The sequence below is a fragment of the Lytechinus variegatus genome, chromosome 3 (genome assembly GCF_018143015.1).
Source record: "Lytechinus variegatus isolate NC3 chromosome 3, Lvar_3.0, whole genome shotgun sequence".
In the NCBI taxonomy this organism is placed as follows: Eukaryota; Metazoa; Echinodermata; class Echinoidea; order Temnopleuroida; family Toxopneustidae; genus Lytechinus; species Lytechinus variegatus.
Genome location: NC_054742.1, coordinates 22,807,109 through 22,833,731, shown reverse-complemented (window position 1 = coordinate 22,833,731; position 26,623 = coordinate 22,807,109). Strand labels below are relative to the sequence as shown.

Genomic DNA, 26,623 nt, shown 5'->3' with positions numbered 1-26,623 from the left:
TTTTCTTTCTTTCTTTTTTTTTGTCTTTTTTTTCTTTCTTTCCTTATTTCTTTTTTTCTATGAATTTACCTTTCTTTCTTTATCTTTTTGTAGTCTTCATATTTGCGTCAAATTTTCTTTCATTTTTTCTCTCATCTTTATTCTTTTGTTTAATTTTCTTTTTTTACATTTTTATTCCCTTTTTTCTCTTTCTTTTTATTTCTTTCTAACTTTCGTTCATTCGTTTATTAAAGATTTTTTTTTTCGGTTCCTTGTTAATTTATTTTATCTTATATTAGTTTGACCTTTTTCTATTTTTGTGTGTATTCCTTTTAGTTAATTTCTTTTTTTTTCTTCATTTTTGTTCCTTCACTTTATCATGGATAATTGTTCTATTTTTTTCTTCCTTTTCCTTCTTTTATTCATTCTACTTTCTTTCTTTTTTATTTTTGAATTTTTTTTTATCTTGCTTTCTTTCGTTTACTCTTTATTTTTTCATTATTTTCTGCTTTGTCCCTTTCATCTTTTTTTTCTGCTTCATTCTGACCCTTTTCTGTCTTCTTTCTTTCATACCTACTTACTTTCTTTCTTTCTTCATATTTTGTTCTTTATTCGTACCTGCTTTATTTACTTTTCTTACTTTTTTTTGCACGTGGACGTCTCGAAATAATAAAATCAGTCATTGCGTATAAAATGCCTATTTCGCGCAATGCGCCAGAAACAGTGGACGCGCAGCGCCCATGATATTCTCTTCACAAATAAGGAACGCTTCTATTGGTTAAACTGCCAATATAAAGCGCATTTTGATTGGTAATATCTTAAAAATGGGCGTGTTGGAGATAAGAAGGAGGCAGTCCTTACAGAGATAAGAACGCGTTAAGAAGATTTTCAGAATACCGATTTGCAATGATTTTAGCGTCTTCTTATCTCATTGAGATAAGAACAAAGATAAGAACAAAGATAAGAACGTTTTCAGAATACCACTGTCTTCAGAGTCTGTTTACGCAGACTACTTTCTTTGTTGCTCAACAGTTTCGCGGGGATTTTGATCACGAGTGTCCTATTGCGGGAAACAGCTGGCCGCGAAATTACACGTGAATAGGTGCAGAGCGAAAAACAAACTCCGAGTGAATCTCCACAGACCGATTGCACAGCAAATTTTTTTGTTATATCCGAAAAAAGATGGCTGTAAGTATTATTGTATTTTTCTAAAGAATATTGAATCTGAGAATGGTTTAATGGAATGAGAAACCTGATGTGAAGACCGATAGTCAGTAAACGAGACGAGAAGCGAGTTGATGTTGGACTTGGAGTTGGAGCTTGCAATGCAATGTTTACACGGCCTGAGCTGCGCCTGGTGTGTACTAGGCCTACTTGTGGATTTGTTATGGGTATTTAAAAATGGTGGATTTTTTACATCTCCCGGTCGTGGCGTTTGCGTTTTAACGTCGTGACCGTTAGACTTAGAGTCTCGGTATAAGTCTAGATCTAGGTCTATGTAGGCAAGTCCAAGTAATTTTTGCAAGATTTGATTCGACAGATTTGAACTAGGCCTAGGCCTAATTCACACTTACGTTAGGCCAAGTAAAAAAAGAAAGTAGTCGATCGTCCGGGTTTTTTGAGAGCGGTGATGAGGGAGGTCCTTACTATTTGCTATCTTACTTTTTTTTTTAAAAACAAGGAGGCATTTTCTCGGCCCATTTTTGACATCAATGACAATGATGAGGGAGGTCCTTACTATTTACTATTTTTTTTGCTATTTTTTATTCTAATGGTTGTCAGGCCATGTCAAGCTCGAAATATGTGATCGATGCATGCTTATTTAATAATAAATGAGTAGAAATGTATGCATACATACAATTGATTGGAAATCTATGGAAAATGTATTATGCGATAAAAATCTATTGATGTATTTATACTGACATGACTGATGTATACCGGTACTGTATTGTAAAACAAAACGTTCATGTCAAGTGAATGATTTAAACATTATTTTATATTAATATAGGCCTACATATATTGTAAAGGTAAAAAAAGCATGGGGCGGGGTCATTTTCATTACCATGGAGCCATGTTTAGTTTTCCAGAGCCAATCTCTTTAGCTCTGCATGGGCATGGTTTCGCATCGCAGTTTTCCAGCTGCTTGTATATTCATTAACATGTTGTTTAATACTGTTCAATTTTTATTCATTTTCTAATTGATATCAAATGTTAAATGATGATTGAATTAATTGTTAATTATAATTGTTCACATAATGTTTATTATTTCATATTTGTAAGTGTTAGATGTATTTACTAACTAATTTTTAGTGTTACAATTTCCATCAAATTGAATAGCTCAAGGAAGAATAAAGTTTATCAAATTTGAACAGAATTGGCACTTCTTGGAATCCCATTAATGATTTTCAATCTTCATAAACAGAATAACCCACTTGAAATTATTTTTGAATATTTAATGCACTGCCTGCTGACGTTAGAAAACTCAATTGATTTCAAAATTCACATGTTGCGCCAGCACAGTCAATAACATCATTCTAGCACACAAGTCATGCATTACCCAACAGAGTCACAACAAGCACAGTCAATCACCGTAATACACATCGAAGTATAGGTGCTATCACTTACCAAAAACCTGCCGAAATACAAATTTACATCACTAAAATTGATTTTTCTGCGCCATATTTCCAAAGCACACAATGGATTAGTTCAGATTCAAGAAGTGGGGTCCCCGAAAATGCACTAAAAATGAAGAAATCCGTGATCCTCCCCGAGTTTGCAAACTTTATTTTCTTGCTAATTTATGATGGTATCTTCAAAATTCCAATAGAAAACCAAATCAGAATTTTTTTCATTCTTGCAGTTACGGCGATATCAGACTTTGCAATTGTTTTTGAAGTTGCGAGAGAGATCCCAAAGCAAATGAGAGCAAATCGCTCGCCAATTTTGTGATTTTTTTCGCTATTCAGCAGCCATAAAATAGTAAATATCAAGAAAATTGATGCTGCACTGAAAAAGGGAACATCAAAAAAGGAACATCACGATTTTTAAAAAAAATTTTCAGCCAATTTTTGAGAAATAGTAAATATAAAAAATTTCCATGCGGCGGCCATAATAGATGTGCGCGAGGACGATCAACTACTTTCTTTTTTTACTTGGCCTTAGATCGTTAGATCTTGATGGACCTACGTTACCGGGGGGGGGGGGGGCACTCAGTATATTCTATAGTGGGTATGTGCCGCGGATGGGACCCCCATTTTTACTCTCCAATTTCCATTTCAAGGCATAGCATTTTTGTCTTATTGAGAAAAAGAACAAAGAAAGCTGCTCGATCCAGCTCCAAGTCCAAATTAAAGCATAGATATAGCATTTTCTTCGAAACAAAAAGAAAGAAATCCGCTCCAACAGTAGAGGCGCACGGCCAATAAAATATGGTAGACTGTTTCTCCATGTGAGCTTATCTCCAATATCAAAGATTTTTGAAAAGAATTTTTATTTTTGGTATCCAATTTCAGAGACAATCTCCAGTTTGGAAGACCAATTTCCTTTATTTTACATTTGCTGCAAAAGGATTAGCTTTGTGGCAAATGAAGATGAAGAGCAAATTCCTCTTGAAAAATTTCCCCTTTTCACCGTATACTTTTGTTTTGATAAGGATTTTTGTTGTCATCCACACACAAAACAAATTGGATTCTGACCTCAGCGATCTGCTACAATGAGCCGCAATTTTGGTGAAAAGTGGACAAGAACCCGTACCCGGCGCCCATGCTGCCGGGCTACCCAGATAACAATGTTTCGTTGGGCCAACCTTTGAAGTTACGTCGGGCCAATGTCTGAGGTGTAACGGGCCAACGTTATTCTTGCCGTCGGGCCAACGTTGGCCCAACCTCAAAGGTATGATGGTCCAACGTTAAACCAACCACCAACCAACCATTTCTAAGCCAATAAAAAAATAGATATCTTCCTTATCACTCATACCTAAAGCATCTTGTATCTGATCCTACTTACAGACATTAATTTTCTTAGTTTATGATACCTATTCCCACTTGTTCACTGCTACCATCTGGCCTGTGGAGAATCTACAGGTAGGACTATGGTATGCCAATGCTGTATAGAGCACACACTATAAAAATCATTAAAATATTACTTTTGTGACCAAAATTACTAATTTCCATACAGTTTTAATTTATTTATCATTAGTAATGTGGGAATAATTTTTGTATTCACCAAAAACTTGAATTTTGGGCATATTTTTTGTACGCCCTCTATTGGTGGAAAGTAATATGGCAAGAAAATTTTCATTTTTTTATCTCTATTTTTAATTAAGAAAAAATGAGATAAAGAATCAAGTTTGAATAAGAGCCAAGCGGTATGAATTAACAGGTCTAATGGAAACTGTCGGTGTAAAAAAATCAAGCATTTGCCCCAAAGAAAAAGAGAAAATAAGCCAAACATTGCCACCCTTATTTTGTCACACATGGAGATATAACTGAGAACAAGGTTATATTATAACCTTGTTCATTGAATGAGTGCCTATGCCTACACCTACAATCCTATCCTACTCTAACAACAACGACAATCGGTGAAATATATATATGCACATTCTCGTTGCGAGTATGTTATTCATTGTTAGTATTTGCAAAAAGATGGATTTTAATTAGATTCTGAAATCATTATAGCCTTCAAATCATATTCATTCCATATAGCTTTTTATTTTTAAATACATTTTATTCAATGACAAGAATATCATAGAAATTTTTAAAATATAATAAATCCTTACAAAAATTGCATTACAAACACTATCATTTATAATCGATCATGAATTCCATGATAGCAACTTCGTTGGGCAAAAGTCGGCAATAGCGATTGCAGAAAAAATTCTGATAAATCATTATTTGATTGGTATTAGTGAATGAAGGGGGCTGCATAAAAAGGTTTTACACCCATATTGTAAATTGTATTGTTCAATCATATATTGAAAAATCATTTGCAAATAACCAGAAATAGCATGTCATGCAAGAAAAACTTACCTCTTAAATGTTTTTAAGTATGAGCAATAATGGGTCAACGTTACACAGTAGGCTACAGAAAGGAAATTACACAATGTAGCGCGCACTAAAAATGGAAACGTTTACCCAATATTAGCTCGCGACGGTGGCTTTACGACCCCGACCAACGAGACCAAATGTCGACGTTGGGTGACCGTTAGACAGATGACCATTACCCAACGTCGCACGCACTCAAAATGCCAACCTTGGCCCAATGTTGGCTCGACGTTGGCTTTACGACCGCGACCAACCCAACCACTGCCGACGTTGGGCCAACGTTACATAGCTGACCATAATCCAACATAGCGCAAACTCAAAATGCCAACGTTGGCTCAACGTTGGCTTCACGACCGCGACCAACCCGACCACTGCCGACGTTGGGCCAACGTTACATAGCTGACCATAATCCAACATAGCGCAAACTCAAAATGCCAACGTTGGCTCAACGTTGGCTTCACGACCCCGACCACTGCCGACGTTGCCCCAACGTCGCCTTGCTATCTGGGTAGCTGCATGTTCCAAAGGGATGCATACGCACTCAGGCAGGCGACCCAATCCAAGGACCCCCGTTTTCCCAAACATTTGTAGTGCCGAAGCCCGTTCGGAGGACCCTCCTTTTTACAATAAGCCCGCTCCAAGCTCGGAGGGGCCACTTACATTGACGAGTGGATACCATGCGCGACCAAAAGAACATGTGAAAAGGATGTCTTTTTCACGATAGGGCACGTTACGTACGTAACGTGATAAGGGTGTTAAAAATCACAAAAATAATGAAAAAAGGGTATCTATTGGAAAATTATGTGTTTAGGGTCGAATTTGCGGGGATGATAAAACAAAATTCAAATGTTTTATAAAGGATGTCCTTTTTGAGTCCGATTTGCGCGAGGTGTAGAAGAAGGGGTCGTACTAAACCAAATAAGGTAAAGCCGACGACCGAAGGACCCATAACAAAACATTCCTGTACTTGTTTGGGGGTTCATTTCAGGGAATATTTGCCAAGAGTATATCGTTTTGTTTCCAATACTTGTTAAGGGTAGGGTTTCACACGCCAATACTTGTTAAGGGGTGCATTTTCAGAATATGGAAATTACGTGTTTAGGGTGCTTTTCGAGACCCCATGGTCGCGCATGGTATCCACTTGTGAATGGAAGTGGCCCCCCCCCCCCCCGGGGCTCCAAGGCCTCCGTTTTTTGTCTCGCCCACGGCATACTTTTTGGGTTGAGTACCCCGAAGGTAAGCGCGACTATCGACATCAATACTGTCCAAAAAAAATGCATTTTAAACTCTTTTCCGCTCATTTCTCCGTCGAATTCTAACTGCTTTTTTACTGTAGATATACTGATCTGCACGGTGATGTCAATGCATTTTGTGAGCGGTTGTTAGCCATGTATGTGAAAAATATGTTTATGCAAGCCCGTTTTCTCGTTTCTGCAATGATTTTCATAGCGCTAATGCTTGCTGTGTGTTTCTTTTGATAAAGTTTATCAGAGGATATGCGTCTCAAAATGAAATCAATATTGTATAAATGTTGGAAATGAAGTTGTATTCCATTTACATGATTTAGGACTAGATCTTTTAGAAGGAAAGTAGAAATCTAGGGGGCGAAAGTTTTAGGTTTTTTATTTGGTACACGCACAAGAATGAGACGCAATCCCTGGCTCCGTGAAGAGAAAGCACACGTTAGTGAATGATTTTTTGTTTTGTCTCACCTGCATAGCAGAGTGAGACTATAGGCGCCGCTTTTCAGACAGCGGCGGCGGCGTCAACACCACATCTTAACTGAAGGTTAAGTATTTGAAATGACAGCATAACTTAGTAAATGTATGGATGATTTTCATGGCCATAAGGTTAACCCGTTCGCGACGGCATAGTAGAATAGGTTCTAACACCCCAAACGAGATTAATCAGCCGACCATGTCAAGTTCGAACAGCTCCATTGTTCCGTGCGTGCGAGCTGGATCGTTGATTACAAAGCGTGTGTGCGATCCACGATGAGTGAATTGATCGATCGATAGTTTTCGCGCATGCGTAGTTCATTTCCTGTTTTGGCTGCACGGAGTTCAGAGCTCACCTGTCGCTCAAGAGCTATAATTATGTCAGCACAAAGTGCTGTTTGTGATGTGGGTTTTGAAGTTCTTCTTGGACTTCTTCTTTTTTATATTACTATTATCATATTATTATCATTCTCCCTTCCTTTCTTCTTCCTTTTCTTCTTTTTCGATCTTATTATTATCAAAATTATTATTCTCATTTCTTTTCTTCTCATATTCTTCTTTTTCGATATTCTTCTCATCATATCATCGTCATTTCCTTTCTTCTTCTGTTCGATCTCTGTCTCATCTTTTTATTCTTATACTTCCTATTTATAGACCCCCCTCCCCCTTCTCCCTTGATATAGTCTTTCTTTGTTTCCTCTTGCAAATGAAATCCTCCTTTTTTTTCCTTTTTCTTTTTTATAATGCTCCCTTTTCCTTTTCTCCTCCTTCTTCTTCTTCACTGATAATTGTGCAATCCTACACCTCCTCCATCTCCTAAGTTTTCTTTTTCTATTTCCCTTCTATTTATTCTTGTTATGATTTTGCTTGTTCTTCCTTTTCGTTTTTTTTTCTTCGTCGTCTTATCTTCTCTTACCTATTCTCATTATTCTTTTACTCCCGTCATCCTATTTTGCTTTATTTTGTTCTCTCTCTGTTTTTCTCTTCTTGCAAAATGAAAAAAATGAAGAATATGATATTTCTTTTTAAAAGTATGTCCGCAAAAACATGAATCTTCAAAATATCTTTATATGCATACAAGTAATATTTTCTGAACAAGAAATCATAATCTTCTCGATAGGGACCAGTTCTTACCAATCCAAAAGGTGGTATACGACAATTATTTTGAAGATTATTTATCATTTATCATCCAATTATTTAAGTTAGCCCACCCCATCCCCCATGATCACCATTATCTTCTCCTTTCATCTTTTTTTTCTGTTTCGTCTGCTTTTTTATTTTATCTTTTTCTTTGTCTTATCATTATTATATTCATAATCCTGATCATTGTTGTTATTATTGTCAATATTATTATTATTATTATCCGATTGTTATATTTTCTTTTATTATTTGTTATTATCATTGTTAGTGTTGATAGTAATGTTTATAATTGTTATCATTGATATTATGTAAACATTTGAATACTTTACATGTAAAAAATAAAAGAATTTAATTTAATTCGATTGAAAAATATTATTGCTATTGTCATGTTTGTTTGGCGCAGCCCGAAAGAAAAATCCCTCTCCTCTCTCTAATCCCCTTACCTCTAGTCAACCTCTACTCTCCTTTTTTTTCCCTTTACTTTTTACCCATCTATTCAATCAGTAGCTTACGCAGGGGGGGGGGTAGGGTTCAATTTCATACGAGGCGCTTTTAATCGAAAAAAAAATGTACTACAACACTGCGGAGACAAGTGGGTTATGCTCTCCCTCTCTTCTTCATCTCCCGTTCCGTGCCCCCCGGCCCTCTCTCTATTTTTTCCCTTCTTAGTATTATCTCGTCATCAGAGAAATATGTCCAAACCCGGCCCTCCAAGCCCAACCCATAATAAAAATAGAATCTATTTTAGGATAGGTGCCCGGCATATTCGGCACATAATCAATTTCAAACGATGTCTAGATTTTACGTCGTCTAGAAATGTTCAACAAAAAAACTCCAAATTATTTCCTTAATTCAAAATCGAACGGAGACGTTGCCATGTATTTGTGTAAAAAAAATGAATATTATGTATCACATGATTCTAGTAATTAAATTTGTATTATAAACAAGACATTCTGCTTTTCTTTCATTATCCAAGAATATACAATAAGTCCCTGCAATCCGTTTTATTTATTGTGGACTTACTCAATTCTCAGTTTATTTCACTAGTTTAGAACATGTGTGGTTATTTTCTTGACATTTATGTGCAAAGGATTTAATGATCAACAAATGATTAGTAATGCATGGAAAAATGCAAGAAAGAATAACATAAGTATATGTTGGACAATTTAAAATGGAAAAAAAAATGAGTGTGACCAGAAAAAATTTTCTGTTTTGCTGGTAATCTATTTGTTAGAGATCGGAGGGGACTATAAATGCGCTACTTTTCTTTACTTTTTTTCTGACAAGCAAAGGGGGGAGGAAATAGAGGTCAGCAATGAAATCGCAACCCAAGTTACACCATTACTATTTTATACCCCTTTTTTCTAATTCTAGTGCATATGAATTATATTCCATCGTTTAACCCCCACCCCCCCCCCCCCTATTTGATTCGCCACACTCACTGTCAAATTTTAGGACAATATGATTTGATTACATTTTAGGAACTTTCCTTTTGGAAATTATTATTTCCTGCGTTCAGTTTGTTTTAATATACAATTTCGTCAAGATGGAAAAGGACTGTGAAAATGATAACCTGCATTGCCAAAGTAAAATTCTAAAATGTCGTAAGTGTATATAATTTCTCACCCGGTACATTCACCTTTACAGAATTTCGATGTATTAAAATAATTCTTATGTTGTATTTCTCCCCTTCCTTTTTCCTTGTAGCCAACAATCCATAAGAGCTCCGATGAAAATACAAATATAACGAGTTAATTAGAGAACTGTAAGAGGAAGAGCGTGCTTAAAAAGAGATACATAGAAAGGCCATTCTCGCCTGCCTAAATATCATATTCCAGCTCATATTGACTGATACATATTATCTCTAATTAATTGTCTTTATTAATTTATCCATGTACTGATTGCTTTATCTCATATTTATCTTTATCCAACTTGAGCGTCTGTTATATTCTATGGAGTACGGCTAAAAATAAAACAAATAACCGAATGGACGTATATGGAATCACAATATGCTTTATGCCGTATATCCACTAAACATTGTGATCAAGGCGCTCTACTTATTTATTACCCGGCTTACATCATTTGTTCCGTGAAAAGCATTATAGGCCTGTTTTCAGACATAAACATAGATATTTTATTTTAATATATTCTGCTTTTCATTCCCTCTATCTTCTCGAATAATATATCCATGGAATGCATATTTACTCCATGCTCTGGATTCCTATCGCATCACATTTTTGATATGCAGGTCAAACCAAACCACGATAACATGCATCAGAATAAAATCAATCGGGGAAACCTTAGATTTTTCGAAAATTCATATAATGAGATTATATGGATAAAACATGCTTCTAATACTTTGTACATCGTAAATAACACATATTAGTCTTCATTTGCATGATTATGCCTATGTCACGGTGTTTATCACTCTTTGGTGTTAAACCAAACTGACAAAGGGTGAATTCATCCGTACATCCTTCCCTTTCAAGTCACTCTTTTACATTGTTAGTAAGTGGCAACTTTATTGATCTTCGCTGGATGCCCTTTTGTCATTTTCAAAGGAAAGGGGGCCATGCCTCCATCAATTACCCCATCCGTATCGTTAGAACAAAATAGAGTGTATGTACGATCCGAGGTATTCTCAATAGCCAGCTGTATACACTTTTGTTTAGGATTATAGAAATCGATATCAACTTAAAGTCGTGTACTCTCTTCTAGTTTGATCTAGCTTGATCAGTTCATGAAGTTGAATATTATGACAACCATTTTCAAGAGGCAAAATAATGCACCTAAATGAAAGAAGAAAACAAAAATCGATGTGTTATAAACTGAAATCATGATTTTTCTTCTTCCTATATTCTACCAACGGCGCCATTTTGAAACCTCACAAGCAATTTTTTTTGTATTGAGTAGTTTTTTTGACAACTTCAATTCATATACAAAATAAAATATATGTAACAAATAGAACTTTGAAACATAATATTTTCATGAATGTTACAATAAAACACAATGTCAGACATCTTCCAATACATAATTATAAATAACATTGATTATAATTATATGCATCAAGAAGAAACTTCTACAGAAAATTCCGACATATTAATTTTTTTTCCAGTGTCAAATAAATAACATAAGAGAAATTTTCCAAATACAAAAATAAATAAATCATTAATAAAACCTAAACGAATTGAAGCCATCAGCATATATATTTTTGACCCATCACCTCGGCCTCTTCACCCAAATAAATTCAAACACAAACTCAGCCCTTGTCATTATCCCCCCCCCACCCTCCCTTGAACACCCCATCCCCTATCCGGTGGAGAACTGGCTCTGGGCTCCAATACATGGTCTAATATTTAAGTTTTCCCATTTAGAGAAAGCAATCTAATATAGTATCGATCATGTCGATCGTTTTCGATCTATCGTTGATCATATCAGCGCACGCACGCAGCTCTGCGTGCGTTTTGGGTTGCATTTCGCTGCTCCCATTATTTTCCCTCACTCTTATTGATTACGGTGTATACGTGGTCCTGCGAAACTGAAAATCATTGAAATCAAGCTTCCATCGCGGCAATGCCCACTGTACGCCAATATTGGACTCTCATCGAAGCATAACTCGTTTTATAATGCTTTATAAACTATAGAAACAAAAGGTAAAAACGTATGACTTTCTGGAATGTGTAGTTTAATCAATGGACATTGTAATTATAACACAGAAAAGGCAGAAACATAGTATGAAATTGTATTTTTAAGGCCTGCAAATGGATTCGAGTGATAGCCTTTGGGGAACCGACTATATACGGCTCCCGTACATGAATGAGTTTTAGGGAACCGTATATAGCCGGCTCCCGTTGGCAACGGGTTAATCAAGTACTGAACATCCTGCCCGAGTTTCAGGTCACATGACCAAGGTCAAAGGTCTTTTAGGGTCAATGAACTTAGACCATTTTTGGGGAATCAACATCAAAATCTTAACCTACATGTAAGATTAAGTTTTTGAAATGTCATCATAACTTAGAAAATATGTGGACCTACATGTAGTTCATGAACTTGGACATCAGGGGCCCGTTGCATAAAACTTTTTACCTGAGAAAACTCAAGCTGTTTTTGCCGGAGTTTTTGCCCTGTGTTAAAGATAAATTCCAGTTTTGGTAACGATCTCAAAATGACTTTTGACAGAATCTAATATAATGACCACCCAATTGTCTGGTTGTATAAATAAAAAATATGTGCCAAAGGATTCTGGAAGAAATTGTGTAATTGCTGAGAAATAAGCAAAATAAGCACGGATTCGGTCACTTCCGTCGGGTCTTTATTCCAGCGATATTAATACACTTTCCAACGTGTGCCTATCTGTGTTGGTGATCTTCAGTGTGAACGTTTTTCAGCATAGATTTCAAGATTTCACAAAGTTCAGTTTATGTAACTGTACCAGATCTAGATCCTCAATGATATTCTGACAATTAAGCCTGATTTTACAGACTTTCTCATGAAATCAGTGTTTACTGCAACTACTGGCATTTCTCTATAAAGTCAATGGTAGAAATCAGTTTTTGCCAGTTTTCTCAGGTAAAAAAATTTATGCGACAGGCCCAAGGTATTACTGAACATCCTGCATAAGTTCACATCACATGACCAAGGTCAAAGGTCATTTAGGGTCAATAAACTTTGGCCAAATTGAATTACCATCATAACTTTAAAAGTTTATGGATCTAATTCTGAAACTTGGACATAATAGTAATCAAGTATCACTGAACATCCTTTGCACATTTCAGGTCACATGACCAAAGTCAAAGGTCAATGAACTTTGGCTATAATGGGGGTATCTGTTGAATTACTATCATAACTTCAAAAATCTATGGATCTGACTCATGAAACGTGGAGTAACCAAGTATCACTGAACATCTTGTGTGAGTTTCAGGTCACATGACCAAGGTCAATGGACTTTGGCCAAGTTGGGGGTATTTGTTAAATTACCATCATAACTCTGTAAGTATATTGGTCTTGTTCATAAGACTTGGACATAAGAGTCATCAAGTATCACTGAACATCTCATGCAAGTTTCAGGTCACATGACCAAAGTCAAAGGTCATTTAAGGTCATTGAACTTTGGCCATTATAGAGGTAATTACTAGATTGAACATCTCATGCAAGTTTCAAAGTTTATAGATATATATAGTGTATAAAATGTAGATATAGGGGTAATCAATTATCACTGACAAGTTTTAGGTCACATGATCAACGTCAAATGTCAATGAACGTAGTATTGTATCATATAAATGGGTTTTTTTGTGAATAATTGTTTTTTGTTTTTTTAAGTCAGCACTGCTGCTATATTGAATTGTGTGATGCAGGTGAGACCGCCAGAGGCATTCCACTTGTTACTCTGTAGGAGCCTCCTGGCTTGGGGTGTTACACAAAAATTAACATGTATGCAAACAATATCAGGCTGCACCTCATTTTGATCGGTATGATCTCTAAGAACTAAGGTAACGTTTTTTTGTTATTATGTTAATTAACCCTAATTAATTATGTGCATATATTAAAAAAGTACCTGTCAAATGTTGGTATATAGATCTATTTATATAACAGAGGTAATACTTAAAACCAATTCGTGTTCATGTTTCAGGATCGTACGTCTGAGCCGTTTTCAGAGCCCACCAGTCCAGCAGCAGATCGATCAGGCCTACTGTCATCAAGTCCTGGTAGAAGTGACCTTCCTCCATTTGAAGATGAGTCTGAGCTACAACCTGGAGGAGCACCAGATGTGGAAGAGGAAGAGGATGGCGAGGAACTCTTTGGAGCAAATTTTGAAAGGTAAATTACATGTATATGAAAATTTATAATATTCTTGTAGTTGTGAACTTAAAATTCTGTTGAAAAGAGTTTTTCCCATCATGGATTTTTTTAAGTTAGATCATAGGAATAATATGATTCAAAATATATTGCTCATGTTTGTTCAAACTTTTTTTTAATCTTTTGATTCAAATGTTATTTTTTTTTTTCAAAATGAATTGTGAATTAGTTAAATTTGATGTGTTTTAATATTCAAGGGTGTGAGAGTTCAGATTTTTTGTTTTGATTTTCAGCTTATTTTTGGCTTTCCTCTGTACAAAAATATGAGACCTTTGTATTTCAGATTTTTTCAACACTCTTCAGCCTTTTTTCAGATTTTTTTATCCTTGATTACTCATACCCCTGAATATTAAGCTTGACTGTCTTTCAACTGAGGTCTCATATAGTTGTTATGAAATTGTTTTTTACTTAATGCAACCATATTAAAGATGGATATTATAAAAATGAACAACACTTTTAGCATAAAAAATTATATTTATCTGAACTATTTTATAATTTTACATGAAATTCACAGAGATTACCGTGCCATTCCAGAGTTGGATCGATTTGACCCAGACAATATTGATGAAGAAGACTATGACAGTATGGCACCAGAGGATAGGGCAGCGGCTGAAAGAGCGATGCGAAAGAGAGATCGAGATGAGGCCCTTGCTCAAGGGCGTATGAGGCCTGGCCTCCTCTACGGTCAGTAATAGAACCAATCAAATTCTTAAGACTTAAGTCTTCACCTAGAGTACCAGTCATTAAAATACGAGAACAATTGATTCAGTGGACCGAGTCTTTAGTTTTAACAGGTGATAGTGATTTAAAGCATTTTGACTGGTAGTGTAAATATATGTGCCAAGTAGGGACTTTCATTAAAATATGTATTTCACAAAAAATTACTTTACAAAAAATACTCATATGTGTCATAATTCAGTGAATTTCCAGGAATTTACAGCCGTTTTCCAAAGCAAGGATGCAAATGTAACTGAAACAAAAACCAATGAAATGCCTAAATCTCTTACGAGAAACAGCAATTCTGTGTCCTGGTTCCACATATTAGTTGATATGTCAAACCTAAGGATTTGTTTACAAAAGTTTTCTATGAAAGTTTTCTATTTTACAATTTTGTGATTCTTAGAGGAGAGTGATGAAGAAGATGAGAGACCAACAAGAAGGAGAAGAATGGCAGAGAGAGCTGCTGAGGGCATTGAGGATGATGAAGAGGTATGTATCAAATATAAAGTTATTTATCTTTCTCAATGAAAACTCAGCTACATGACATGTTGTGCCTGACATAAAATCCCACAAATTTTAAATGTTTTTTGAGATATTTCATTCATATTATTTGTCTTGATCTGTATGAAGGGTCCTTTGTGATGTGGTTTAGTTGTGACTTTATGATTCTTTGTGATGTGGTGTAGTGTGACTACCAAGCAGAATTGTGAAGTCATTGTTATTGCATCAGCTAAAGTCAATTAAAACATTTGTATGCAAATGCATTTTTGAAATCCTTGATTTGAGTCTGTTGGAAATAAAATTACACTTTGTGAAAACATTTATTAGCAACATGTTTTGGTATCCCATTTTTAACTTCATATTCTAGTATTGTTAAGTTCTGCATAACCTTACAACAGCTTTATTCCTTATTTCATGTTCTAGCTGAATACTTCTCTTTCCAAGAGTGTAATTACATCTAGAATATTCAATTAGAATCCTAAACCTGGAATATATACAGGTACTTCAGATCTAAAGAAACACAATCTATATATATGTACGTCTTCTTTATTATTTTTTAAGATGATTGAGAGTATAGAGAATTTAGAAGACATGAAGGGTCACTCTGTCAGAGAGTGGGTCTCGTTGGCTGCTCCTCGTCTCGAGATCTACAATCGTTTTAAGAATTTCCTCTGTACATTCGTTGATGACAAGGGTCATAACCTTTACCGTGAGAAGATCAGACAAATGTGTGAAGGTAAGTAGTGAAGAATATTTTGGAATTCATCATGATGAAATGAAATTAAGTAAATGAAGTTATGCAATAACTTTGAGTCTCATATTGGGTATTGAAAGAAAACATGTACATGTTAAAAATATTGAGTAATTTGAAAATAATTTTGAGTACTAATGGTTTTTATATTTCATAACATGTGTTAATAATAATGCTTTTTATGTACAGTGTAATGCCATTCAAAATGGTTGCCGTGCTAGTAGTTTGTAACACTGAGTTAACAAATGTTTCATTCAAAAGTTTTTACAAGTCATGTATTTGTTTATGCGTTTCTTAGGTAATAAGGAGAGTTTGGTTGTTGATTACAACATCCTGGCCTCACAGGAGCAGGTCTTGGCCTACTTCTTGCCTGAGGCACCAACTGAAATGCTCAAGATCTTTGATGAAGCCGCCAAGGAAGTTGTCCTGGCAATGTTTCCTAAGTATGAGCAAATTGCCAAGGAGATTCATGTGCGCATTGCAGAGCTGCCACTTGTTGAAGAGCTCAGATCGCTCAGGTTTGTATCAATTCACATCATATTTGTTTGTGTGTGTTTTTTTTTCAGTGTGTTTTCTAATCTTTGATTGCTTACCAAGTAAGGTAATATCTTCAAGTTATGTTTTCTCCATCTTTTCCTCGCACAACATTTTTCATGTTATGATATATTTTTTTCAGACAATGGATTTTTAAAAAATGATTAAAAAAAATCTTTGTTTCAATCAACATTCAGGCAACTTCATCTGAACCAACTAATCCGAACAAGTGGGGTTGTAACAAGTGCAACAGGCATCATGCCCCAGCTGAGTATGATCAAGTATGACTGTCCTAAATGTGGCTTTGTCCTAGGACCTTTTTACCAGAGCCAGAACCAAGAGGTCAGACCAGGATCTTGTCCCGAGTGTCAGTCAGCAGGTCCTTTTGAAATCAATATGGAACAGGTATTGATTTGTTAATAATGGACTTCATTATTCTTCCATTTTACTTGCTTTTCCTCTTTCTCTGCCTCCTTTGTTTTTCACTATCTCATTTTTTTTAATAAATATCCATTGATATTAAACATTCTTATTCAGAGATTTCAATCCATAGCTCTCCATCTTTTATTCTCGAAATTCCCCCCAAGAAAAATGGAATTTATGTTTTAGAATATGCTGGCTATTTATTTGCCCCTTGACAAAAAATAAATCTTCACATGTAGATGTATCTGTTCATACATAACAGGTAATATTATACAGATATTGCCTACCGAGAGTTTGAATATAACATTTCCTCTCCCCGACGGAGTTATCTTTTCCCCAAGGGATTATATTTTGCCCGAGAGGGAAAATATTATCCCGAGGGAAAAATATAGCTTCGGAGGGGAGTTGAAATGTTATTTATTAAAACGATAGACCAGGCAATATCTGTTATATTATAGAGTATATGTGGATTCGCCATCAGAAATTGCATTCATCATCTGGCTCCAACCCGAAATTTTTGCTACAGCTCTGATCCATGTACGTCATAATAGATTTGTTTTTGAAAATACATCAAGCGCGTTCTTCATGCAATCGACGTGTTGACATTAGCGCGTACATCAAATAAACTACCTTGTTACGCAACTTGTACGCAACTTGTATGCAAAGAGTGACGTCATCTTAGTGAATATAACGCCGCAATTGACAATACTATGCAGTATATTCCCTGAGGTGACGTCATAACCTAGAATATAACAAATGCGATCCTCGCAGCTATGGTCACGTGATGGCGTATTGACCTATCACTGATTCGAATCTACATAACCTATGTAATATATCTTAATAGATGATACTTAAGATATTATACAGACATCAAGCTTAAGATATTTTACAGACATCAAGTCTCTGGCTTCATGAATTATGAATAATAGCATTGTATAAAAGTAATTGCTAAATCTTTACTTTATCTTGTTGAACATTCCATCTATTTTGATTTATCATGATTCATTTCAAACAATATTTTTTCAAGCATTAAACAACATCACAATGTACACAAGCAATTATCAGATATTCTTTTTATTGTTCTCCCCTCTCCAGACCCTGTATCAGAACTATCAGCGTATCACCATTCAGGAGAGTCCAGGAAAGGTTGCCGCTGGAAGACTTCCAAGATCTAAAGATGCCATCCTTTTAGCTGATCTGGTGGATAGCTGCAAACCAGGAGATGAAATTGTGAGTTTCAAAGAAGCAGCTTTTGCAAGAAATAATTTCTCTCTATATTGAATTAGTTTAGATATCCTGAAAATGTGGAGAATTGTCCTCTTAAGAGAATACTGTAAGTGCATTGTGTGCATCATGTAATGAGACATTAAGTGCACATGGTTTAAGATATCTCAGATGTAAATGAGAATATTGGCAAGTTGAATTTGATCTTGTCATTTAGTGCAAAGAAATTCTTCCTTATCAGAAAATCAAGTGTAAGATGGTTATCTTTTATTCTAGTGAAAATATGAATGTTCTGCATCTTTGGAGGTATTGCTCAATACTGATTATTATTGGTGTACCTCGCATTGAAGAGATACCCAAATATCACTTGAAAATTGTATTTTGTGCTCACAGGAGCTGACTGGAGTATACAACAACAATTATGATGGCTCTTTGAACACAGCTAATGGGTTTCCTGTGTTTGCCACACTCATCCAAGCAAACTACATCACAAAGAAAGATGATAAGATGGTGGCTGGTGCACTCACTGATGATGATGTAAAGGCTGTAGTAGCACTCTCCAGAGATGAACGCATTGGAGAAAGGGTAAGAGTTATTAAACAACATTAATTGAACAAACTTAAGTAAGATTAGTGAAGAATTGCTATTCAGATTTGGTAAAATATATCAATTGGGATACCAGCCAGCTTGATAAAAGTCTCAAGGCAATGTTATCTGTAATATGTTATAGTGTATTCATTCAAGTTTCATGAAAAGAATAATTTGAGATGTTTAGAATTGAGAGAACTTATCAGTTGAATTGGTCCCCAAGCCCAGTTTAAAATGTTTTGGTTTGCTACATTTGTAATTGTAACTGCAGACAAGCTAATATATATTGTGGTGTTTACCAGTACATATGAATTCCAGGAGGTGATTATTGTGGTTTTGAAGGAAAAATAATTACTATGGGGTAATATAAGAAATATTTGTCTTTTTTACACTGTCTATTTCTTCTTCTGTGTGATCACTAAGGGTTTTCAGAGAGAGAGAGAGAGAGACATAGCTACTTCAAGCAGTGTCCCTACCCTTGTACTATATTAATGTATAGGAAACCCTGCCGTGTCCCTATTTTCAGCCTCTGTCTTCCCATTTTGTCAACTTTTGGGGGTTGCAGGGTTGGCAGATATGGGTTTCTCTAGAGGGTGTCACACTTTTAGACCAGTGTGAATCCGGCCAAGATTTGTCAATCCTCATTGGACATCTTTGGAAAAGAATGCTCTATCTCTAATAGCTGTAATCTATTTGATCCTCCTCAGATATTCGCTAGTATTGCGCCCTCTATCTACGGACATGATGATATCAAGAGAGCGATAGCATTGTCTTTATTTGGTGGAGAACCCAAGAATCCAGGTAAGCTCTATACCTTATTATTTTTTCTTTGTCTTAAACTTTCATTCTTGGTATTTCTAACTTACAAAAATATCCGGAACTAGGTATTCTGTCTATTGAATGCATTTATCTCAAATCTCCTAGAGATGAGCAGCAATATAATATGATCTCTTGCAACATGCTGAATTAGATATCACCCAGGATATGTACAGATTTGCTATTGTTGTTGATCATAGGGTTAGGAATAAGTTTTGGTAAGGACTATCTTTAGGGGATTGAAATTTAGACCTCTCTCTCCCATGTCTCTATCTTCACATGAATAATTGAATAACACTTTCTACAGGTCAGAAGCATAAAGTACGTGGTGACATCAACATCCTAGCCTGTGGTGACCCTGGTACAGCTAAATCTCAGTTCCTGAAGTATGTAGAGAAAACTGCACCGAGGGCAGTGTTCACAACCGGTCAAGGTGCTTCTGCTGTTGGTCTGACAGCCTATGTTCAGCGTAATCCCGTATCCAGAGAGTGGACGTTGGAAGCTGGAGCTCTTGTTCTAGCTGACAAGGGAGTGTGTATCATTGACGAATTTGATAAGGTAATTTCTGAATACATTCTTTTATATCATGATTTCTTGAAATCATATTTTGTGGGAACAAATTTAGCTGAATGATTGGCTTATTCATTGAAATGCTCTTCAAATTTTTGTCAGAAAAAAATGAGCAAACAAGTATTCTTCAATTGGATGATAGTCAATAGATTAAGATTAGTGTTAGCCAATTAAGTGATATTTATCATTTTTAATGTCAAACCTGCAGTAGTAACTACTTGCCTACAAGGATTATCTGTTTATAAATACCAAAATCAATTTTCTATTCTCGTGAACATTGTTTCTCTATGGCTCGTAGGGACCTTGTGCATGAGGCCCTCCTGCCTAAGGAAATCACTTTTCTCGTCTCATTTCATATTGTCTAGTCTTTAATGTCGGGTATTTATACTGTTTTTCAAATGTGCTATTCTTCTTTATCATTTACACCTAGATGAATGATGCAGATAGAACCAGTATCCATGAAGCTATGGAACAACAGAGTATCTCAATCTCCAAGGCGGGCATCGTCACTTCACTTCAGGCTAGATGCAGTATCATGGCTGCTGCTAACCCCATTGGAGGAAGATACAATCCCTCACTTACCTTCTCAGAAAATGTAAGTTTAAATTAGGAAAGACCTCTAACTTCCATTACTGTGCCCTGTCTTACAAAGAGTTGTGATTGATCTGATCAACCGGAACTAAGGAAAGTCAGCAGTGTCAGTATCTGAAATGCACGTTTGTTCAAACTATTTTCTTGATATGCTGTTTATTCATACATTCATTGCTTTCTTGAAAAGTGAGGGTGCTTCTCTCTGTTTACAAAGGACATTGTGCAAACTTCCTGTAGAAAAAAATATGACACTGATGGATTTCCATACATTTGAGGTAGATGGGATCAATCGTAACTCTTCATAAGACGGGCACAGAACTCATTGCTAATCTACACCCTAGGTCCTATCAGATGGCAAGATTCTTAATAATAAAAAGTAGTAGTAGTAGAAGTATGTGACGTAATGTTGTGATCATTGTTTCAAACATTGTTCATGTTCATTGTACAATCTGAGCGTATTAATACTCATATTAAAGGACAAGTCTACCCCAACAAAAACTTGATTTGAATAAAAAGAGAAAAATTCAACAGGCATAACACTGAAAATTTCATAAAAATCGGATGTAAAATAAGAAAGTTATGGCATTTTAAGTTTCGCTTATTTTCAACAAAATAGTTATATGAACGAGCCAGTTACATCCAAATGAGAGAGTTGATGATATCACTCACTCACTATTTCTTTTGTATTTTATTATATGAAATATGAAATATTTTTATTTTCACATCATTGTCATGTGAAATGAAGTTTCATTCCTCCCTGAACATTCGGAATTCCATTAATTTAACATTTTGTGCTTCAGGCAAGGAGGTCCTAATCGTCAAATTCGTAAAAATTTAATGTTGTATAATTCAAACAATAAAAAACAAAAGAAATAGTGAGTGAGTGACATCATCGACTCTCTCATTTGGATGTAACTGGCTCGTTCATATAACTATTTTGTTGAAAATAAGCGAAACTTTGAAATGTCATAACTTTCTTATGTTACATCCGATTTTGATGAAATTTTCAGCATTGTGCTTGCCTGATTTTTCTCTATTGATTCAAATCAACATTTTTCTGAGGTGGACTTGACCTTTAATATACTTTATGTGGTGTGCTTAAAATATGTGGAATACTTATTGATCTGAAATGACATTGTTCAATATCCTGTCGTCTCTCTTTTTTTTTATCTCGGTAGCTTTTATTCTTTTGATTATGTTGTAAATGTTTTATTTTTTGTTTTTAATTTAAGGTTGACCTGACAGAACCCATCCTATCTCGTTTTGACATTCTGTGTGTTGTTCGAGACACTGTTGACCCTGTACAAGATGAGTTGCTTGCTAGATTTGTTGTTGACAGTCATATCAGGCATCATCCTTCAAATGCAGACACCGATGAAGACAAGTTACCTGTAAGTAGTGCTTTGTCAGAGTTTAATCATGATAAACAGAATAGATTTGTTAAAAATGTTTGCATCATTTTACTAAATTTGCATAAAGATAATTTTCACCTTTTCCTGTGAGAAAATATTTTAACTAAGGAAATTATAGTGGTGTAGACTTTGAATAAGGGGATCTGAATTAAGATTTGTAAGAACATTTGCTCCAGGCTTTGTTTGGGAGGCGATGCGATGGCTCAGTTATGTAGCAATGACTTTGTGACCTTGATCATTACCATTTTTGATTGGTTCATGCCCTTTTTTAAGACAAAGTTTTTTGTTCAGTTTCTCAGAAAATTTGAAGCAGTTGATCCTCAAATAACTTTCTCTTTAACATTGGACTTTCGGTTGCTGGATATATGTTATGGCTTAGGGTTGAATAAATTTTGATGTGTTTAGGATTTAAGTTTGTAACTGGTTTGTTTGGCTATTGTTTAAAGAATTCCTGTCGCTAAATTGTTTATTCTGGGAATTTTTCATGTGGGCAGGCCCGCAAGAAGATTTAGCAGGACATTCATGACTTAGAACTTGCTGGCAGCTTCAAACATGATTCAAAGGGTTTACTCTTACTCCATCTATCTAAAACCCTTCGGTAGGATCTATATAACACCATATAAATTGTCTCCCGCTCATTTCTTATTCCTCTGTACATTGTTGATACATCAGGATTTACCTTCCACTACTGGCCTAGAGAAGATCCCCCAGGAGTTATTGAAGAAGTATTTGATCTATGCCAAGGACAAGGTTCATCCTAAGCTTCATCATATGGACCAGGACAAGGTTGCTAAGATGTACTCTGATCTCCGCAGAGAATCAATGGTAAGGATCATCTTCATATAGATAAATTTGGCCATGTGTATGTTCAGGGCAAGACTACCTTTCGGAATGATACTTTCCTATAATACAGCTTAACTGTTCTAGATGTAGATAATATAAGTGCTCCCAAATTTCACAAGGCAGGTAATAATTTCCCTGGTATTGCATGGCAATTTGCTCCATATTTCTTAAAGAATGCTATGCATAAAGTCTTTTGCATAGAATATTTTTACATAGGATTACATTACTTGTTGAGAGATCTTCTCTTATGATCAAAAATGCTATTCAAATTTGTATAAAAGCAAAGTTATTCCCTGCAAGGCCAAGTTAAAGGGCAAAAGCTAATTTTCTGAAGGACCTTTTCTTTTTATTGTTTAAAGCATGAACACCAAACCTTGATGCTATTAGTGCTCAATAAATCTGAAAAGACCAACGTGAGGTGCTTTGATACCAATTCAAGCCCTGCTTTCAATACTGAATTCCCCTTAATTCATATTTTCGGAGAACCGTGGAATGTAAGATTCATCTCCGAGGATGAAGACGTCTTGTTGGTTTGTGTGTTTTTACACAGTCTTTAGATAAAATTTTGAAAGCTCATTTATTGTCAGTGAAACAGTTTCTAAATTGTCACTTAGTTGGTTGAGTGTTTTAGATGTTGAACTTCTAGTTCTCAATTTAGATTTAAAGTCAAATTTTCATTAAACAAATACTTATTGTTTATAAGCAAATTATTTTATCTTGAATTTATTATTTACAAATGTCATCTGAACCCTTTCAAATTAATAGCAATTAATGATATTCATTTTTCAGGCAACTGGAAGCATTCCAATCACAGTTCGTCACATTGAGTCTGTGATCCGTATGGCAGAGGCTAACGCAAGAATGCATCTGAGGGAGTACGTCAATGAAGATGATGTGAACATGGCCATTCGGGTCATGCTGGAAAGCTTTATAGATACACAGAAATACAGTATCATGAGGAGTATGCGCAAGGTGCGTTCATATTGGTCTTTTTCTCTTTCCTCTTGGTGAATTTTAAAGTATGAATAATGAATATGGGATAAATTGAGATATGTCAACTCAATGAATATAATCATATTAATCTAGAAAACAGAATTTTGCGGATTTCAGAATAAAATGAAAATAAGTAGAATGCTGATCATTTCTCATTGTCTTTTTACCATAGGTAAGTGTAACTGTATCCACAAATACTTTTTAGACTTCAAAATACTTCAGTTCTGTTTTCAAGGCCAGCTTCCCTTAGTATTTTAGAGAGCCTTATTTTTCACATTCATGAGCATGAGACAAAAAAAATTGCTACCTGCCCATATATTCTGGCTATATATGAAAAATTTGAAAATGCTATAAAAGCAATGTGGTTAGGTGTCTCATCAAAAAGATATTTCTCGGTTCCCTTGTCGTTTGACTTGAAATAAACCTTATCTGTTTTTCACTTTTTGTTCAGAATTTCTCCCGTTACCTGACGTTCCGACGAGACAACAATGAGTTGTTGCTGTTTGTACTGAAACAGCTGGTACAGGAACAGATGTCATTCCACAGGACACGTTATGGTACAGAGCAAGACATTGTTGAGATCTCAGAAAAAGATCTTGCTGATAAGGTGAGAATTTTGCTTTCATCATGATTATTGTATGAAGCTCATGCCACTTCTATTTCCTCTGTTTGTTCATAAGATTTACACCTTTGCCACTGATTTTGGCAATAAAAATTTTAAATCCTAGTATTCTAATTCGCTGATATGAAGATTTGAGGGGTTCACTAGTTGATATGAACCTGTTTGATGTCTTCATTTAAGCTACTGCTGATTTTGTAAACCTGATCATAATTTATTTACTTTTATTTTTCATATCACCATTGATAATGTTATATTGTAATGACACAAATAAATGACACAAGGACTTCATTTATTCTGATGCTTGTCCAGTATTAAAGCTTACATTATTATGAATACTTTATAATTGATTCTGGCTTACCTACTGAATATATTATTATCTTCCATGTAATTACAGGCTCGTCAGATCAACATTCTCAACCTGTCTGCTTTCTACGACAGCGAGGTCTTTAAACTTCATAAATTCACTCATGACACCAGAAGGAAAGTAATAGTTCAGTCATTCTGAGCAGTGACGAGTTACCACTCTGTATTCCATCATCAATGATAGTGTAACTGGAATATGTAGATTTTTGATGAGAAAACGGAGCAAGACCACTATCTCATTCAGAATCCAATTATGACCTTTTTCTTCAACTAAATGATGGTTACATATTGCTAACATAGTTCTTGAACTTAATTTGGAAGCTGTACATGGTTCGTGATAGTGCCCCAAGTGTCTACCTTCTTAGAAATCCTTGGATGTCATGGAATGTATGCTACCCCCCCCCATCATCATCTGATACAAAGATACTATATAAGACAATGACTGTATCATATTCCACAGGCTTATTGAAACAACTTTGACCTTGTCCAGTTGATGGTTGAACTTGCACACATATTCATTCTCACTTTGCATAGAAGAGTTGTCATAACATCATGAGAACATTTGAGACTACATACTCTAACCATAGGTATCTTTTTCGCAATAAAGACTTATCGTCGTAATTGGCCATATGATATGTAACATAACAAATCGGTAAAGGGACAGGGCTAGTTATTTTATTAGGTAAATGGAATAATTTGTCAGGATGTGCTTTGTAATTATTACACATGGCAGAATAATCAGTACCTTGAAGTCTTAAAAAGTTAAGCGTTGCTGTTAGGAGTATTGTGGACAGAAGCCCATTGATATCTCAAGTTATTTAAGATGAGGTCCATGCTTTCAAACTGTGTTTTGGAGAGGTTGGTGTGTTTGTGAGAGCAGAGAAATCAAACAAAATAAATACAAATATAATACAGTGAAATTATGGTTTACAAAACAAAGTACATGTAACTATTGGATGCCTTATAGTGCCTTAGTTTAGCAGAAATATGATTAAGAATGGGGAGCATATTTAAGAACTGGGATGGGGGAGGCATTTCATTGACAAATGAGAATGTCTTCTCTGTGATGACTATTCTCATTTAACTGTCCACAGAATTGTTACCTTGATTTATTAGGAACATTGCTGTAACATAGATCTTGTTAAATTTCTTGCTCACAATTCATTCTATTTTTGTATTTTTTCCTTGTTGGTCTTCAGAGGAATTTGCCTAGACTTTAAGGCCCCCTCCCAAAAGGAGTCTTAATCGTATTTGTACTAATAGTTATCAAATTTTGAAGAAAAAAATTACACTACAAAACTTTCAAGGTCTTAAGCTTTTTTACTGAATAGAGATACAAACTTCAATTTAAATAACTCTTTAATTTTGAAGGTATTTATAAGCAATATGTGTTTGCTTACTGTAAGTATGTATAAAGATTGTAATTTACTCGTCAATTTTTTTGGTGTGTATATACATATATTTATCTGTATCAAAGATTAGGAGTCCAGCCTTATGTATTTGCTAGCTATAAGCAGTAGATTGTATGAATCTGCTTTAAATTCATGTCATTTACATCTACAAATAAAATCTGTACGAGTATGTGTATGTATATATATTTCATAAAGAAGTATACCCCTTTGTTCACATTTTGGTAATTTCGAGCATGATTCTGCATTTGTTTGATCTGAGAGACAAAGATAGAATGGTACAAAGATAGAATGGTTGATGAGAGAGCGGGCAGATGCAGACTGTTAGCAAATATGAATTTGGATGTTTTGAACAGTTTTGTGTTGTTTTTTGGGAGAAAATGCATTTTTATTTAATGTGAGACCAATAAAATAATCTAGGAACAAAAGTTAAGTCTGAAAAATTATTTTTATGATTATGAGATAAATATATAGTCCCAAGATTATACTTTGTGTTCAGTTTACCACTTTACCTCCAATAAAATGATT

General features: G+C 35.2%; 1 protein-coding gene across 2 annotated transcripts; it reads left to right on the top strand.

Moving 5' to 3' along the window:
- Positions 1-1,044: 1,044 nt before the first annotated feature.
- Positions 1,045-26,298, top strand: LOC121410528 (DNA replication licensing factor mcm2-like). 2 transcript variants are annotated; one of them, XM_041602681.1, is made up of 17 exons: positions 1,045-1,167; positions 13,509-13,696; positions 14,250-14,419; positions 14,859-14,944; positions 15,518-15,692; positions 16,006-16,225; positions 16,439-16,646; positions 17,760-17,894; positions 18,282-18,473; positions 19,184-19,277; positions 19,600-19,850; positions 20,293-20,457; positions 21,686-21,844; positions 22,538-22,690; positions 23,498-23,680; positions 24,153-24,308; positions 24,718-26,298. In XM_041602681.1, the coding sequence occupies exons 1-17, from the start codon at positions 1,162-1,164 to the stop codon at positions 24,826-24,828; spliced, it is 2,652 nt and encodes an 883-aa protein (XP_041458615.1). In that variant the 5' UTR covers positions 1,045-1,161; the 3' UTR covers positions 24,829-26,298. The 2 variants fall into 2 exon arrangements, with proteins under 2 accessions (XP_041458615.1, XP_041458614.1); XM_041602680.1 differs by lacking the exon at positions 1,045-1,167 and having other exon boundaries at positions 13,500-13,696.
- The last annotated feature ends 325 nt before the right edge of the window (positions 26,299-26,623 follow it).